We start from the raw sequence: 18,623 nt of genomic DNA, 5'->3' as shown, positions 1-18,623 counted from the left end.
CAACACATTTTTCATACGAAATATATCATTCAGAGGCTGCTAGTCTTGTGGCCTGGCCTGCATTGACGCCAGTTGTGGCGCAGGGGCACAACCGTATGTGATCGCGACAGGTTCGATTCCTACTTCAGCAAATTATATATTTAATATTTTTAATTTCTTTGTGACGGTGTTGAGTTATTTTATTCAACACGCAATGCTTCCAGAATTCGATAGAAAATGGGAAAGGGAAAAGGGAAAGGGAAATACTCAGTTCCCTCTGCCTACTCTGTGTGTGCGGGATACAGCGTGAAGCTGATTTTGTTTCTAAGGAATTAGGAACAAGCAAAATATAATCTTTTTTATAATTATTAATTAAACTTATAAAAGCGAAAACCGGTTGTGTTGAATAATAATATAATTATATGTATAAAATTAGACCATATTTATAAGCGAACAGAATGGTCGGTCTAGTTTTAGTTTCAATGAACAGGTAACTATAATTAGACTTTTTCATATCTAACAAAAAAATTAGAATTTCAAATTGTACAATTGTAACTAGTAGTTGTACTACTAGTAGAAGTAAACGTCACTTGTAAAGCTTATTATTACTTTAAAATAAAATTGAACTTCTCGTCCCAACAATTGGATAACAAAATATTTCAACCATTTTAAAATGTTTAAAATGCCACATTAAGGAAACTAAATATTTTTTAAAAAACTATTTTGTTTCATGGTCATAGAATCCGCACAAGCGCTCCACCAGCAACCACTAAGCCATACGTTACCATCAAGCTATGAGTATGTATGTGGAAATGTCTATAAGCTTCTAATATTTCCATAATAGTTCCATCTCACCCACAGTGTACGTTAAAAAAAGAATATATCGAAGGTCAGTAGGTAAAGTAACGAAAGTGAAAAATCGAATATATTTTTATTGCTTTTTTGTTAAAAAGTAGCTTCAAAAAAATCTTCGTTGTTTATGCGTTTATTAAACGTGTAGGTATGTAATCATTTGTGGACTAAGCAATGTAATTAAAGTTTAGTTTGATTTATAGAATCGACATTTTTAATTACTCTCTATACATTATGTCTCTGTTATCAGTGATAAGAACAAGTACCTGCTGCTGCTGTTTCATTGTATGTTAGGTGTTTTTACAAATTAATGACCGCATCTAATTTAAAGGAAACAACTTTAAAATTGTGTTAATTAAACAAAAGTGAAAAAGTAGTAATAAAATATTTTATATTCTGTGAAAATTATGAATGAGTTATGGTTTCAGATTTCATGCCTAGGATTTTTTTATGAATTACAAGTGCAAAAATGTATCATTCAAGTCATTTTATGTGATGTTTTAAATATATTTTAGAAAAAAGTTCACATTGGTATTTATTTTTAAGTAGTATAAACAGAACTTTAATAAAATTAGGTTTTAGCTGCCAAATGCAAGTTAATTACATTAGGTATAATAAATTATAATGAAAGTCATTATTACATAGATATATTTTAATTCTAATTACCCGCACACTCCCGACACTATGTTTGGTTGACTTAAGACGAGAAATGGAAAATTTCGTTTTCCCGTTGCTGTAGATCTTCCCCATCATCCCTAATTTGTCATGCCAATTTTCAAGTTTGTCAGTACAGTAGTCTGTGTGTTGTCTATCAGTCACTTAGCAACGGATTCGTTTCATATAAGCTACTTGGAGCCTTGTATACATATAGCTATATTATGAACAAATAAGCCTTTTCAATAGCATTATGATATATTTACTGCAGTGTTAATTATCTTCAATATTGTACTTGAATTACGGTACTAGTGGCTATATGCGAATACATACTAACAGAGCGAAAAAATTAAAATAAATAACATTCCCTATTGGCGATCAACTCACAGCAAAAATTAAATTTCATTCCGTTCATACAGTATCGAAATATTTTTTTTATATAAACAATAATGTAACAAGCTTATCAACACACAAAGGTGTTATCAATTAGATATTTTATAAACAATAAATTTAATTAATATAATTTTAAAAATTTTATCTTCAAGTGTCTATCATTTCATGACTCTATACATTCTATATAATGTTTCTTGTTCCAAGTTGATCGGCGGAACTTAACGCCACATTGTGTGTTGTAACAGAGCAGGAATAAATTATTCACCCAAATGGGACCATAACCCACAACCATCACTTTATATTATAGCTATTGAATATCTATATAAATATAATTATTATAAGTGATAATATTATTTAACTTTCATCTCGCTCAGAAATTGGAATAAACGAGAGACGAAGTCATGTGAACTAAAGTGACAATAGGCTTATGTCACACCGTAATAAGTTCTAACGTTACGTAAGGTATGCTGGCCTGATTATGATTAATTTGTAATATTTGAAGTCGCGTATACATATTATATGAATATTTAATAATTTCTTTTAGTTTCGTTTTACAGAATGTTGAAAGAAGAGAATAAATTAGTGTATAGAAATGAATTAGTGTATACTATAAACAACACAATTTTGTAATAATTTTGTATAAGTGGAGTGTATTAGATACAAGTAAAGTAGTTAATATTTATTTATCAATTATTTATCAGTAGAAATATACAAAATGCAGCGTAGACATTACTCAACACACAATATTTAAAAAATTCAGCCCTAGAAGGGGGCGGAGTGTCTTAACAGATTCCCTAACAAAGTTCCCTCTGCTTACCCTAAATACGTCCAATATAAAAAAATAACTTGTAAAACCTAAGCGCCATACACCGAATTAGTAAAAAGAAGCAGTTGCACTTTAAATTATGTATTTGCAAGAACATGAGAATTGAAACAATAACAAAGGAGGAACACATCAAAAGGCCTTTTACTTTCAACAAGCGGCCCCGAGCCCCGAGCCGCCGTGCCGGTTTACCTGATCGCCTAATTGGGACCCTTTCATGTGTTTCAAGGTTCCCATCGGATTCGTAAACAAATAGACCAAATAAAGCTTAAGCATACCGTCCTAGAGTTGGACGGCTTCCAAGAGACGCTAGTTCAAATCTCACTACGTTCATAGTTTTATACGTTTTCTAAAAAAAGTATTTTTCTTTCCTAAGTTAAGGTGAAAAAAGGGGTGGATACTATAATACTTTTAAAAATTTTAAAAGTTCAGCTTATTTTAAAGTTATGGTAACGTTCGTATCGTGTGTTCAAAACTTCAAATTTTACGTAGAAATTATTTATTATTATTATACTGTTCTCAGGATATACGTATTGAAAATCCTTTACGGTGGAAATGTCTTTAACGTTGACCCAGCCTCTCTGGTCTTTTAGCGTTTGGATAGAATTGTAATCGAAATATCAATTTCGGTATATCAAAGAAGTATATATAAGAAGGGACAACTTACTAAACTGGGGGGTGACTCAGAAGCTAATTGTTGTTTTTGTCGCTAACCTCACGAATATTCATAATAGTAATAACGAGAATAGGCATAATAAAATGGGTAGAAAATTATAGTCCTGTCCTATACGATTCGTTATAATTGTGAAGTTTTTTATGACATCCAGTGAACTGAGAATCATTGTCATTATAAAACGTTTAATGAAACTGTGAGAGCAAAAAACCTTAGTTTGCGTTGAAAGCAAAATATTACGCATATAATACTCTAAAATTAGGACCTCAAAGATGGTACCATACTTAATAAAAATAATTTCAAGACATACATTTACATAAAAACAAATAACGCAACAAAGGTTAAAAGTTGAGCACTTACATCGTAACTCCAGGTGCATGAAACTCCTGCGAATTTGGCAACACAGCGCCCCAACTCGACGTCCTCGTGCGTCGTGTAGAGGTGCTTCAAGCAGTACTTCACGTGAGGGGCCACTCGCCTCAAAGTCTCTCGAGATATGAGAACTCCCGGCCCACCCATGCAAAAGTTTTCATTATAATCTAATGCTAACGCGTCCCTCTCGTTGTTCGTGCCTCTCCCCGCTTGACCGATGAACTGAGGCTTCCTACTGTCCACTGAGCGCAAGAACTCCCCTAATTTATCACCTCTGACGTACACGTCGTCGTCCGCACGCATAAACCACTCGAACCGGTCACCGTAATGTTCGTACATATATAACAACATAAGGAAAGATTTCTTTTGAGGAGGATAGCTGTCGTCGACACTTCTCAACGGTATCAAAGGCAAGCCGGGTGCTTTAGATACTTCAGAGCTAAAAAAGGCAATGCGTCCAGGCAGATCTTGCGCCCATGTCTCGAAGACCGCTCTAGCTCTGGTAGTTAAGTATTGCTCTGCCGTCATAACCCCTACAAACACTAAAGTTCTGTTAGAATTGTTTATCGTTTCGTCGGGTCCCAGGTCTATGACGGACAGCGGGTCCGGTGCGACATACATTTTAGCTTCCGAACAGGCTTCGATAGAAGTTCTTGAAGATGGTCTTAAGCACAATTTGAGAAAAACACCGAGAGTCACGCCGGCGACCACGCCGGCCACCAAATGCATCCACTTGCTCCTTCGGGGCATCGTAAAAATAATTTAGAAAATGTGCCCACCGTTACCTGAGTGTACATTCCAGGAACTCTTCGGGGTGGATTAACGGACCATAAATATTTCATTCACACAATAGAACTACCGCGCCGTGCCATCAGACAGAGTAATTACAAGAAAGTAAAGAAATAATAAATAAAATACTTTAAATAATCATGAATGCCAATTTCTGTGGACATTACAGAAAACTTTATCTTTTCAGATAAAACTGAGCGACTTTCACTTTTTCACTCACATGGCAGAACAACCGAAGTGTTGTGTCACGAATTGTCGAAGTTACAAAGGTGATATTGAACTATCGAATCTGCATTCCTCGGGTGTGTTGTCTCTCTGTCAGCGAGCCGCCGGTGTCCTCCGTTTTAAATGGTCACCGTGTCGTCTAATCCACTATCGTGTCACGAGCTATCAAATTCGATACGAGGCGCGTGTTTCAACACCGTCGACAGTACGGGTTCAAGTCCGGCGACTCGTGCGCCGCGCGCCGCTGCAACTGCCGACTGAGCGGTAAGCGCTGGCGTCCGAGTCAAAACAAATTCCGGTCCGCGCAGACTGGCGACTGGCGGTGGCGAGTGCGACCGTCAGCGTCACCGTCACCGTACTCCTAGCGCGTCTCCCTTCCACGGGCCGCCCGCCGTATGTCGCTCCTTATCTTGGCTAATACCGTGCGCTGTGACGTTTCCATTCATCGTATCCGCGAGAGATTATTTCACGGGCATCGTCTGTAGCCGCGGCTAGTGTAGCGCTTCAAGATTACTTCGACGTCAAAGATCTCGTAAATGCCAGTGGCGTGACTGTTTTAATATAGGTAAATTATTCGCTTCCGACGTTCTCGTATACGTCTTCGAGTTTACGCGGCTGGCATTTTCTGGTGGGGAATATTGTCTTCTTGAAAGACTTTTTATTTAAGATAATTAGTTTGAACAGAAATATTCTGTAGCGTTTCCCTCTTTTTTTTTATTTTATTTTTTTATAAATATTACTTCCAATGCTAGCATGATAATTTAATTAAAAAATATAGAACCAGTCTAAAAGATTAATTAAATTAGATATTTTAAATAAAAAAAAACATCTATAGCCTTATAAATAATTCAACCTTAAGTTCCATTCCTGTGGAAAACATAGACCTAGAAAAAAAAACTTTACGCAAACTATGACGCAAATTTAAATAATATTTAAAGCTATTTAGAAAATACTTATTCATTATACTTAAATTTTAATAAGGTATTCACCTGTTCACCACTAATTTCAATACCATAAAAACTATATGTAATGTTATTTCTTTTAATTAAATAATAAAAAAACTGGATTGACTATATATACCTAATATTCATAAATAAAAAAATATTATCTTGTAAAATCAAAACGTAATATATATTACATATGACTTAGCACGCAATATGCTTACATTTAGCGGAAAGTAGAGAGCACCTAAGTTTTGCCCCCTTACTCTGCAAGAGGAAAAACAAATACGTAAAATAATAAAATATAAGTAAAAGCTATTTTTTTTATAATAAAGAAACATATTTTATCGGTCTTAAAATATTACAAAGTAGTAAATGATAAATTAGAAATTTATAATCTTTTCATATCTATTTATAATGCCATAAATAATTTTCATGGATACATATTTATTAAAATGTGTTGAAAAAATCAATAACTTTGCCTTTGGCTTTCAGCTCCAATTGAGGTTCTTGAGTGGTGGAACTTAACTCTGTGCAACAATTAATTCAAATTCTCGGATAGTCAATGTCTTATAGAAATTAGTACTGTACCTTGAGTTTTTAAGATAAAAATATAATATAATTTTTATTTTATGAGACGCAATAGTCTTTACTTATCTTGCACTCCATACTACGACCTTATTCTAAATAAAGAATGTTATTCTTTTTATCGTCTATATTTACAATTTATTTGGTCCATTGTTCTAAAAGTAGGCTACCTTATTACTGGATATCTCGACGTATCCCGGCACACGGCAGGGTAGACAGAGAGAAGCTAGTGTTAGACACTCCGTTCTCCATTTTTTTGCCGAATTCTGAAGGCATTGCGTGTTGAGTAGCGGAACTCAACGCCGTGCTTTAGCGCTACCGCGCTCTGTATCCACCGTGAGGCACAGTGAGGTTTCGATGGTTCTTATGGATGACCTATCTGCCAGGCCATTAGACGTACATAACTAGCTCGAGTTTCCACTACGATGTATCTACCCGTAAAAAAATTTCCTCAAGATAAAAAAAATCCTGGAAACCAATACAACGCTTGATCTTACCGGATTGATATACTGAAAATATTCCATAATTAAAATATTCCTGTAGTTGGTAATTAATTTTCAATAATTATGATAAGAAGTAATTATATCTTGCAAGTATTCTTTTTGTATGAAAAAGGTGCTTCACCATTTATTACGTAGGGCATAGTCTACTTCACGTAATACCTTAATAAATTTTAAATAAATGCTTTAAATAATAAAATATTTTTATAAATAAGTAAAAGAAAAATGCTTTAAATTAAAAGTCGATCTAATTTGAAATTCTTTGAAAATTATCAATGCACAATAAGTATATGCAGTTATCGGACACAAAAATCAAAGAAATGATGCACATGTGTAGACGCCGTCGCCGGGATCATCATTTGCTTGACAGATGGGACGCAACTGTAGTGTTACTGTCAAGTTTAATTTAATAGGACTTTTTATTGGTTACTATATAATTAGTAAGAAAAATACTATTGATGGAGAGCAGTCGGTGCAGGGGCACAAACGTGAGACTGTAAACGCGAGTTGTGAGTTTGATTCCCACTGGAGGACATCAAATATTTATTATTTTAATTTCTTCATTCTGGTATTGAGTCGAAGCGCACAGTAGCGTGCCGCCACTCAATAAGCAATGCCTCCAGAATTCGTCGGGAAATGCTCCCTCTATCTATCCTGCTACATGCGGGATACAGCGTAAAGCAAAAATATACAGTTCTTATCACATTTCTAAGTATGTAGTCCGTAAACAAATATTTTATCTTAATTAGAAAAGAAAAGAATAACACGTTTTTAATATAGTTTAGTTGATTATATAAATATTAATAGGTAAAAAATATGATTTTTCTTTTGGTGTTTTTTATATAACCATGTAAAAAATATTATTTACCATATTATTTACCATGTCCTCTCCTAAGAGCATTTGTTGTCACATTGAGAGCAATACAAGATCATTACCGTCGGCTTGTAACTTGAGAAGGGCTTTATTCGGAGTAACGACAACGCCGCGCTCCGTCGTTAACGACAACACTACCAACTTTTGTTTTGTATTTATTCTCTTTTCTACACATTGAGGGTATATTTGAAGAATAACGAGTATAATATAATTTTCATTATTTACTATATATAATTGGATATAGGTTCTGTTACTGAGTGACTGAGAAATCAACAATCAACCGAAACTATACGCTTAGAACGCTTAAAGGGTAGTAGAGGAGCACTAAGATGAAGGAACTAAAAGCACGTTCTTCTTCATTCTAATAAACAGAGGATGTTTGTCTGGGATTCTGTGTATTCTTCTAACGTGACTCCTAGTGTCTTACGAAATAATAGTGTCGGTGTTTTCAGAATTCGCGTTAAGGTTGTAACAAAATAGTATGAACAGTAATGTCGTCAGTGTGGTAGAAACTCCAGCACTTATTACATTTGCTGTAAACAAAATTATTGACGTCACGGGATTTGTACCAGCACCTCTTTAAAACCATCCAAGCCCTCTGACTACTAAGCCATACGTTGTAATCAAGCTGTGTCGAAATACTTATATGCTTGTTAGAACTTATATATGTCTTAGCAGGTTTTAATAACCGCCACATTAAAAAATATACGATTTTTTTTATTCTTTCCTCAGTGTATGATAACACTTCAAGAATGTTAAAAACGTCTGTTATATAACCTATATTTTATAATAAAATAATACCGCTAGTTTTTAAGGCTGCACATGCATTCGCGAAATCCTTAGAGTATAGACAACATTAGTATGTAAACGGAGGCAGTGCACAACGCAGTGCATGGTAACTATGTAATAATATATTTATAATTCCATTTCCCCTAAGGAATAGAACGGTAAATAACAATTTTGTCCTATTAGAAACATAGAGCTGTTCCGATATTGAGTGTAACTGAGCGACAACGTACAGCTACAGTAAGTCAGGTTTACTACTAACATGCAAGTTTAAAAATTTGTCCTATTAATTAAAAATAAAAATTAAATTAAATCAGTTTCACGCATTCCGCACAACAAAATATAAATTCGAGTAAATATTTAAATCTTCTCGAGTAGGGATCGAACTCACAACCAGTCGTTTTTACAGTCACAGTTTGTGCCCCTCCGCCACGACTAGCCTACTAATCTATAGGTACTGCCCTACATTTAATAAAACTGTAACTTATCGCTGTCTGTACATGGAAGATGAGATCTATATGTGAACTATAAGAGATCTATATGTGAAAATCTATTATTCGAAGCATTTATGAATGGCATTTATTAGTGTACTATATAATAATAGATCATAAAATAATTATTTTGAAATTTTTGGTCTCTTTGACTGTGCGTTTGTTCACAGTAATCTCAAAAACGACTTAACCAATTTAAATACAGTTTTCACTATTCTATTTCGGCAAAGTTTCTCGTAAAGTTAAGTGTTTTTTTACTTGAATCGGTTCATAAAAAAAAATCTTTAGCCTTCGATATATGGATATTGTCTTTATAGTGATAATGTTATTATTGTGTAGTGTCGTGCTCTCTTGATTTCCAAAAACACAACGCTAGTTTGGTGCTAACGGTCCTCAAAGAATAATTTTAAACGTTATTAATATTTTAATTATTTTGTATTTTGTTAAACAACTTAATAAATTAAATAAGTTTTGTAAAACATATGTAATATCTCTGTACTGTACTCTCTCTCTGTAATATTATTTTGCTATTTTCGCACATCTTTTAAACAAACACGAATGCTCATACATAGCATGTGCAATAAGTTATCGTGCCTCTGCAATTAATTAGTGCAGTCATCTTATTCATTCATCTTCATGGTGTACTGCAAGATGCGAGTAATTATTATTTTTCTAACAAACGATAGTCCAGATGAAAAATGGCTAAATGTTGTAAACTTGATTTAAAGTTTTACACGACAGTTGTAGGTTGTATATTCATACTCCAGATAATGGAATATTACGTCGTCGCTCTGGTAACATAGCATGGCACGGCGTTGAGTTCCGCACGTCTACTCGCAATGTTTCAAAAATTGGGCGGAACACAGTGTCTTAATGCCACGAGTAGGTACAAGGTACAAGTTTTTATAGTAGACATTTCTAGTTAATTGGAATTTTGTATATTTATTAGTGTCAAATGTCGCTAACTGCTACAGGTGCCCTGGAATAAACCCTGGAGCGGACCGGATTCTCTTTTGAAGAATCCCACAGAACCATCCAACTGCAACGCGCATCTATCCTACGCACGGATGGTCTGCATAAAAGAATTATTAAAAAAATATTGTACAAGCAGGGCCTAATACGTAAATAAGAAAAAAGGAGTAAAAAGATGTATTATAATTGTGATACCTACTCGTGTCAGATTTAGACAAAAAAATGTGCTGGAGATAAGTGAAGCTAAAAACCTAACTTTACCTACATTTACTTTTGTATAGAACCTCAAAATCAAAACAAAAAGTTAAACGTGGACTAAATATAACGGTATTATTATAATTTATTATATCTGAATTCAAAATAGTTAGCATTTAGTGGTCTTATTTGAAAAAGAAACACTCGCATGTTTGAAAGAGCTTTTGTTTATTTTTTTACGTTACTGTGAAATGAGTGACGATCTCGCAGTTGTGTTTATTTTGTGTTCGTCTAAGCTAACTAGCGGTGTATTAAATACGCACTTTTTTGTGTTTTTACCAATTGAAATATTAATTCGTAATTTTTTTGCAGGTTCATGTTTTTGTGCGATAAGGTGACGTAGTGTTAACACACTTCGTTACCCACTTACCGCCGAATATTTGAGACATACTTTTTCTTGTTACCAGAGCGAGAAACTGAAAATAAATTATTTCCCCAGAGTAAAGAATCGAATCGACAACCGTCGTATTTACAGCACGACCCTGTACTGCTGCGCCACGACCAGCTAGGCCTAGGCTAGACCAGATATCAAATAATACAATTTAACTTTACTGAAAATAACTTTTATTCATATTTTCATTGAAGCCGTATAATATAATATAACTCACTTTATGCCCAGGCATCGATCACTAACAGGTTCATTTAACTAAAATAAATTAAACATAAAACTACATTAGCAACAACGTGATGTAGAGATGAATTTCAAATTTGCGATCTCTGTCAAATGTGTCTTGCTAAAGCTAGTTTGTTTAACCAAAAGATATGATAAAACAGTACAAAATATTTTAAAAAAATACATACATAATTTCCCAAATAGTAAATAACAAAAAGAAATACCACAGCTAGTAGACCATGTCGAGATCGCCTCCTACACGAACATATATAATATATATATATTTTTATGCCGTCTTATTTATATTACTACGTATATGTATATTTAACTTCTCTTGTTTAAGTGTCTAAACCATAATAAGTACACAACATATTTACATAAAACAATCACAATTAACTTCGTAGTAGACGACAGTTTCCAATTTAAAAAAGTAACAGAGAGAAGTCGATCAGCGTTTTAACTGACATTAAATAAGCACTAAACGTTGTATGTAGCTGTATTTTCATAGTATATATACTGTTCACAGATCTACATAGTGTTTTTGTCAGTATCACTTTAAATGAAACCGCAGTTTTAACTACTCTATAAAAGCCTAATACAATTTATATATTTTTTTCAAACAAAATAAATAATACAATAATCGTTGTAAAATAAAACGCCATTTGTTAAGGACGACGCACGTACACAAACTTATCAAAGGGACACCGCGGCACACGCCTCGTTCCGAAATCGAGACGTAGGTAATGGCGATAAAGTTCAAAGTTTTGTTTAACCTTTAGTAGTATTTTTGTAGTAGTAAATGTTTACGTTATTGGTATCTATGCGTAACTGCGTCACACGAAAGACAGGTATGGATAAACATAGTGAAATTAAAAAAATCCTACGTGTAAACTGTTGAGGTAACTTGATTAATTTATTTAGGTATGGGTTTGAAATATATGGCGTTCCCGTAAAAGGAGCGCTGACGCTTCCATCCTGTATATCAATAATTGTTTATTCAGAGGAATGTTGAAGATTATACCCTATTCATTTTGGCATGAGACAAAATGTAAACAAAGCAATACTGTTTCTAAAACTTTCATGTAAATTTTAATTTTTATATAATTTGATCCAGGTTTATTTTAAAATATAAAAAAAAAATATGACAAAAACAAAATAATCAGAAAACAACTTTACACTAAACAAAACAAGAAAATTAATAAAAACAACAAAAGTAACAACGGAATCACAACAGTACTATCTTATGGACAGGTTGACCATCAGTAAAAATGGCGGATATAATCTGACCGGCGAGTGTATGTAAACGAATTTATTTTAGTAGTTTATTTTTATAGTATTAAAATGCGTCTCAAATTTGAGAACTAGTTGTTGATTTTACATGTCAAGTATTTAAACATTATTATTAAAAGTTAAGAAAATTATTAAGAATATTATAAGAAATTTATGATACTGTAAAATGGCGTGAATAGAAATATTTTTAGATTTTAAATTTCATTTTTACAATGTTCCTGGATTTTTTATTTGTTTACGTTTTATCTCATGCCTTCGTGAATAGGGCAAAGCTACTTTACATTTAAAAAAAAACAATACGTGTTTTTTTTACGATTTAAATAATAGAACACGCAGAATAAAGTTAAAAGTAAATATCTATTTCAGTCATTAAGGCAACGGAAACTGTCACCTTGTACTATTAATAATAAATGATATAAATAAAATATTCATATAGGAATGCAGAAACATTGCAAAACACATAAAATATCCGTCATCATCAGTTAAGACAGTCAACTCTATTATATTAATATATAAACTTTGCATTATATTTTTTATTGAATTATATCTAATTATATTTTTTTTACAATTTAAATATCTTATAATTACATAACTTTACAAGTTGCCAGACAAGCATCATGAACGATTAAAGTAAACGACCACAGAGTGCGCACAGTATATTTATACAGTATACAAATAAATTTAAAAATATATTTCTACGCTTTCTAAACTAACATAAAAGCACAAAAAGCAGACTCATTTCAATGGTGCAATGGCAAAAATGTGAAAACATAATAAAATCTAGAATTGCACAAAATATGTTAGTGAAAATATTATATTTTTATTATAAAATAATAATAAAAATAAATAGTTATGGATTTTGGTCTTTTATTACAAAATTGCTATGCCATTAGGTTACTAGTTATACAGAACAACATGTTAGTTAGATCAGCCTAATAATATTTGCCAAATAACCACTGTTGTCACTCATGACTAAATATGTTTTATTTTTATTTAATTAACGCCAAATACAATCGCTTGTTATTTAGTATAACAATGACATTGTTCAAACTATCATACTGCTGTAGGTATATATTGCGCCTTAAAGCCTTACAGTCATTTATTTCTACTTTCAAATTGACATTCAATATATATTTACGCGCCTTCAACATGAAAAATGGTGGGCACGATCCTTGAGTTATGACATATCTTCCGAGACATAGATTCAGATATATACATAATATATGCATAAATTAATAAAAATAATCAATACAATTTATTAAAGTAGTTTCATGGAAATAATATAAAAATACTGCCATTTTGGAGGTCCTAAGTGTCGCTTGACTACAATTTGCGCTGTTCTTTTTCAAATAATGAATCAGCCTTTTACTAATTATAGAACGGCAGAAATATTAAGACCAATTTTGTTACTTTGCTCAACACTTCGAAACAAAGTGAAAAAGTTAAAGTTAGCATTCAAAAGTCAAATATTACATATCGTCGGCGTCAGTGCGGGACCTTCTAAATGCAAAAACCTGTTTTTTACAGAAGACAGTAAAAACCGTGGTACAAAAAAAACGATATGAAAATTTTAAAAGGTACATTTTAAAGGTACCGACCCAGCTTGTCCGGTTTTTTCAAAAAATGCAGTTATAAAGTCCGGAACCGAAGCCGACGACAGAAATAACATACTTAACCATTTACTTTTTAAGAATTCCTTCCTACTCCACACAATTTCAGGCAGTGCCTTTCAACATAATAAGATTATTTTAGATGATGCAATCATAATTCAATATTTAACTGTAAAAGTTTTTTTTGGATATTATCTTAACGATAGTCCTAAAAGCTTTTGTGTTTAATATAACAGTTCTTTGACTAAACTTTACAATTAAGGTCTATTAAAGAAAAAGGGGCCACCAAGAAAGTTAAAAAAGCGATAAGAGTGTCTTAACTAGGGTTGCCAAATATACTATACTATATATTATATTATATTTGTGGTTTTATTTAACAAACTTTTAGTTTTGCAAAAGAAAAAGATTATGAGTTTACCAACAAAAGTACATGACAGAAATTGCAAAATATATTTTTAAAAATATTAAAATATTTTTTAATAGTATGTGTTTATTATCATATATTTAAAACATAATATATTCTTAGAGTGCCAAAGAAATGTTTGCAACCCTAGTCTTCAGATAAGATTCTGTTTGGCTATTCGCTTAATGTGACGCCTCTAGATATAAAATAAAAAATATTAAATAAACATTAAATATCAACTTTTTCATACTTGACAGTCTGCCAGTCTTGTCAGCCTGACATATCTACAACCAATCTATTTATCTATAAATTACTAACACTATTATCATATTAGTTGTAAAAACCATAGTAAAAAATATAAATTCAACAAAGATTAAATTTTAAGAACACTTCAAAGGCTTTATTATAAGAAATATATATTGTCACATTTTATTTATAAATATTATGACCATTTCTTATGAACTCTGCGAGACAAGAGATTTTTCTTAAATGTTTTAAAAATATTTTTTTCAAATAATGAAATATTGATTATGCCATAAGTTAAGATTATTTAGCCAACAATAGAAGAAGCTCAATTTACCTCATTTACTTACAAGATACAAGTATATAAATTTTAATCTGACCCAGCCATTATTTTTTAAATAGCAAAACATTTAAATAATAGTCGTTTTTAATTTTCACTTAGAGATTTAAGAAAATCCATGGTTCACTCTCACAAAATTGTTCTCTCAAAACCCTATTAAGCTTAAATACACAAGTGAATGTATTTACATTAATGTAAAATAATATATAACAATGCAATTTTATACATATTTATAATCTCATTTTATCTATATATTGCATATATAATAATTTATAATAAATCTACATTTTTTTTGTGTAATCTGTCACCTGAAAACAGATAATATACAATTCTTTATATTGTAATAAAAAAAATATTCTTGTTAAGAAATCAGTTCATCTAGAGCTTTTTCCCTGCTGAATTCATTTTTAGCCAAAGCTGCCAAAACTCTTGTTTCAGGAAATCCCAGGTCTATTAATTCTCCCAATATAAGAAGCCCTTCTATCACCTGAAATTAAATAATAGATAGATGTATTAAGCTATATTAGTAAATATATTTATATTCCATTTCATCCAGAGGGTGTCCAGACTAGTGCCATGGCAATAGTATCTGTCCGATATTGGTTTGTAGGCATACGGGTACGCGACCCCGGATCCTTGAGCCGTCATTATAATAACTCCTTCCTGTCCGTAAGAGTGGTGTCCTTTCTACCCACCTCCTTCTTATTTTACCTGTCGTACTCCTCTCTCCTCGGTTTTCCCATAACTGGGTTTTGGAGGTCAAATGGCAATCACTCCACTAAAAACCACAACTCGTCATAAAATGAAACGAACGAACAAAAAACAGACTGGGTAGTAATAATAGTAGTATATCATTCGAGGTAGTCTTGGAGTCCGTGACGTAGCGGATAAGCTCCAAGAGCGTCGCCTGAGATAGTTTGGCCACGTTATGCGCCGGTCTAAGAACTATGTCGGATGCAAGTGCCTGCCTATTGATGATATAGCAATATCAATTCCTAGAGTGAGACCTCTTGGACGCTCAAGGAAGCACTGGTTGGATGTCGTGATGCAGGAGCCAATGGTCTAACCATCGAGGATGCAAAAGACCGTGCATAGGGGAGTAGGTTGAGTATATGGTAGGCAGACCATGGCAATAGCCGGGATTAATGCCACGAGGAATGCCAGGAGGAAGGAGTAAATATATATTTATATTAATTAATTATAAGCTTCACACTTAATCTCCCACATAGCAATTATACAGGGAGAAAGGGTGTTTTATCATTTAAAACAGTGTCTCCATTAAAATTGGTTCACCACTTCTGAAGATTAACCTGGAGCTAGACAAACAGAGAAACAGACAAACAAAAATTTTAAAATTGTTTCTTTTCTATTAGTATCTTGTAAGTAACTATATGCAAATAATAAAAAACTCATTCTCAGTCTGATTCTATGTTTTAAGTAATTTTTAAGTTATTTAGAGATGTTATTATGTCTATTTTCTCAATGATAATAATACTATGTTTAATTTAACAATCTTTGATAAAGATAGCATACAATTATTGTCATAAGCTTTATTTAGAAGATAAAGTGTTAATTAAATAATATTTTTTTTATAAAGTTTGGATGCTATATAACAATTTTAAATTAACTCAACTACCTACTACCATATATTTATATATTTGTTTTTTAATATATACATATAAGCAGAGCCATTAAATGCAGTATAAAAATGATAAATAATCTATTATTCTACTAGCATATGACTATAATTTAAAAAAGTACTTTTTATATAGATAGGACTAAGATGGTTTGACTATATATTTACAGAATAAATATTTTTCATTGCCTTGCTCCTGTGACTAGATAAAGTTAAGCATGGAGAGTCACCACTTAACTCACAATGTCTCAAAAATTGAAAGTTTTGAAAAAAAAGTGTATTTACACCTTATCTTCCTGCATACCTTGTTATATGCAAGGTAGGAAACTAAAGAAAAATACTATTAAAAAAGTACCTTTTTATCATTTTCACCAACAAGACTGCACACCCTGGCAGTTCTATCTAATGGAAAACCCATGCTATGCACCTTCTGGCATATTGTTTGCAATTTTGGAGGTAGTTTTTCATATGGATTTGGCAGTTTTTCTGCTTTCTTTTTCCTTCTTTCTTCTCTTTTATCAATGCTGGAAGACGGCCTAGGCATATTAACATTAGCTGGACTTGCATTATAAGAACGCTCATGAGCCCTTCGCTTAGCAGAGGCTATCTCATCATTTAATTCTTTAACAATATCCGGGACACTCCTTGATCGTGACTTAACTGTGTTTTGTGAAGTAACTGACACATTAGGTGCCTCTTCCTGATTAACCACTTGTTGCACTGTATTTGTATTCAAAGAGTTCTCCATATAAGGCATTGGAGGTACCTGAGGATATGAATAGTAATATGGTTGTGGAATAAAATTCGTCCCATTAGATATTTGCCCTGAATTTGGTATCTGATTATAATATTGACCTGTGTATTCTGCAGGAACATAATACTGGTAATTTGGCATATAGACATTCTCCATGGGCATGGTGTTATTACAAGTTTCTGTTTGAGTATAATATCCATTAGATACAGGGAAATGTTGAGGTGAGGAGTACATTACACTTAGTCCTTGAATCTGTTGTTCTGCATATGCATTAGGCAAATATGATACACCTTCAATTTGTGCCTGAGTTGCACAATTTGTATAACCTGGGTATGCTTGGTCTTGATTGAAAGTTTGGGCATCACAGCTAACTGTTGAATCCCTTTGACTCTGTAACACCTGGGCCAGTAACTCCATATCATTTATAGTCTTTAGTTCCACATTATCAAATGGGCTAGAAGTATCATTTTCAAAATCTTTATAAGTCAATGTTTCTATATTCTGATTATATTGGGGAACTTTTTTCATTTTAGATTGCATTTTATATTCCTGTAGTGGATCTGGATCATCAAGCAAACTGCTCTGTGGATAGTTAGACTGAATTTGTATAGGCTGTAAAATATTTAATTGAGCCTCTTGGCTGATACTAGGAGTATACTTATCTACATTAACAGTTTTATCAAACTCTGGGCTATTGTCTTGGGTACTGGGAGGGCATATATCACAGTTCTTTTCAGGTTTGTCATCTGGAGATAGTGCACTTATTTCATCAGTGCTAGGGTACGACACCTCTGACACGCTCAACTGCTTTAACTTTTCCTCAGCCTCAGCAGCAGCTAATGCATCTAATTTTTTTTGTTTAGCTTCTCCTAAAAGTTGCACGCGATGTCGTCTTTCGTTTTTTTTCGTCTCTTTCGCACTTTTAAGTTCTTTCAGTTTAGCGAGTATGTTACGCTCGAATGTTGAGCAATATTCGACACTTTCAACAACATTTTGAGCTCGTACAGGCCCCTCTATAACACTGTAAGGTAATTCTATTCTTGGCGGACGCTTATATTTTTCCGATATCTTAACGGGAACACCGTCCATAAAGTCACTAAATTGAGACATATCAAAGCACGGTAAATGACCGCAATACAAATGAATAACAATGAATGTCTCTATATATTTTTTGCACTTTTAAGGTTACATCGTCCTCTTTCGACGTCATCACTCTAAGCAAATAATTTAGTTTATTAGTTGCATAATTAATTTAGCTCCTAAAACTTTCATTTTATAACGGAAATCGTATTCATTTAATTTACTTAATAATTTATACAATAATAATATAGTATTTTTGATACTGATTTGACAAATTCTTTTTGCGTCAAATGTCAATTAATAATTACATGTTGCGAGTATGAAAAAATATCATGTGATAAGTAAACTAATATTAAGATTTTGATAAGAGTGTAGGAGCACTTTTTAAATTAATATATAATATTGTAAAAAAAATACTGTATTTTCAGCCTTGTGTGATCATTGAGTAAACTTGCAGAATATTTTTAACGGTGCACATAGTTAAAAT

At 32.6% G+C, this 18,623-nt stretch overlaps 2 protein-coding genes across 2 annotated transcripts in view; both read right to left on the bottom strand.

Annotated features, from left to right (window-relative positions):
- The window catches only part of Chsy (Chondroitin sulfate synthase), a 46,555-nt gene extending 41,453 nt beyond the window's left edge, over nt 1–5,102 (bottom strand). The window contains exon 1 of the mRNA XM_085208141.1: nt 3,735–5,102. Coding sequence (XP_085064267.1) covers nt 3,735–4,496 — 762 coding nt within the window. The 5' untranslated portion in view covers nt 4,497–5,102. The remainder of the gene's footprint in view (nt 1–3,734) is intronic.
- A 6,953-nt stretch (nt 5,103–12,055) lies between these two features.
- Nucleotides 12,056–18,394, bottom strand: LOC146539335 (uncharacterized). Its single transcript, XM_085208217.1, has 2 exons — nt 16,658–18,394; nt 12,056–15,153 (listed from the first exon to the last, which is right to left on the bottom strand). The coding sequence occupies exons 1-2, from the start codon at nt 18,164–18,166 to the stop codon at nt 15,028–15,030; spliced, it is 1,635 nt and encodes a 544-aa protein (XP_085064343.1). The 5' UTR covers nt 18,167–18,394; the 3' UTR covers nt 12,056–15,027.
- Nucleotides 18,395–18,623: the final 229 nt, after the last annotated feature.

The sequence above is a fragment of the Heliconius melpomene genome, chromosome 4 (assembly GCF_056956725.1).
Source record: "Heliconius melpomene rosina isolate 202511_hmr_F chromosome 4, ASM5695672v1, whole genome shotgun sequence".
NCBI classification, from domain to species: Eukaryota; Metazoa; Arthropoda; class Insecta; order Lepidoptera; family Nymphalidae; genus Heliconius; species Heliconius melpomene.
The sequence above is the reverse complement of the archived record's forward strand: the minus strand, read 5'-3'. Positions and strand labels throughout refer to the sequence as shown.

Bases quoted from the DNA above. Each gene is read 5' to 3' on its own strand.
- LOC146539335 (XM_085208217.1), bottom strand. From the start codon at position 18,166: ATGTCTCAATTTAGTGACTTTATGGACGGTGTTCCCGTTAAGATATCG. The intron at 15,154-16,657 runs GTACTTTTTTAA...ATTTAATTTCAG, and splicing joins TTGGTGAAAATGATAAAAAG to GTGATAGAAGGGCTTCTTAT.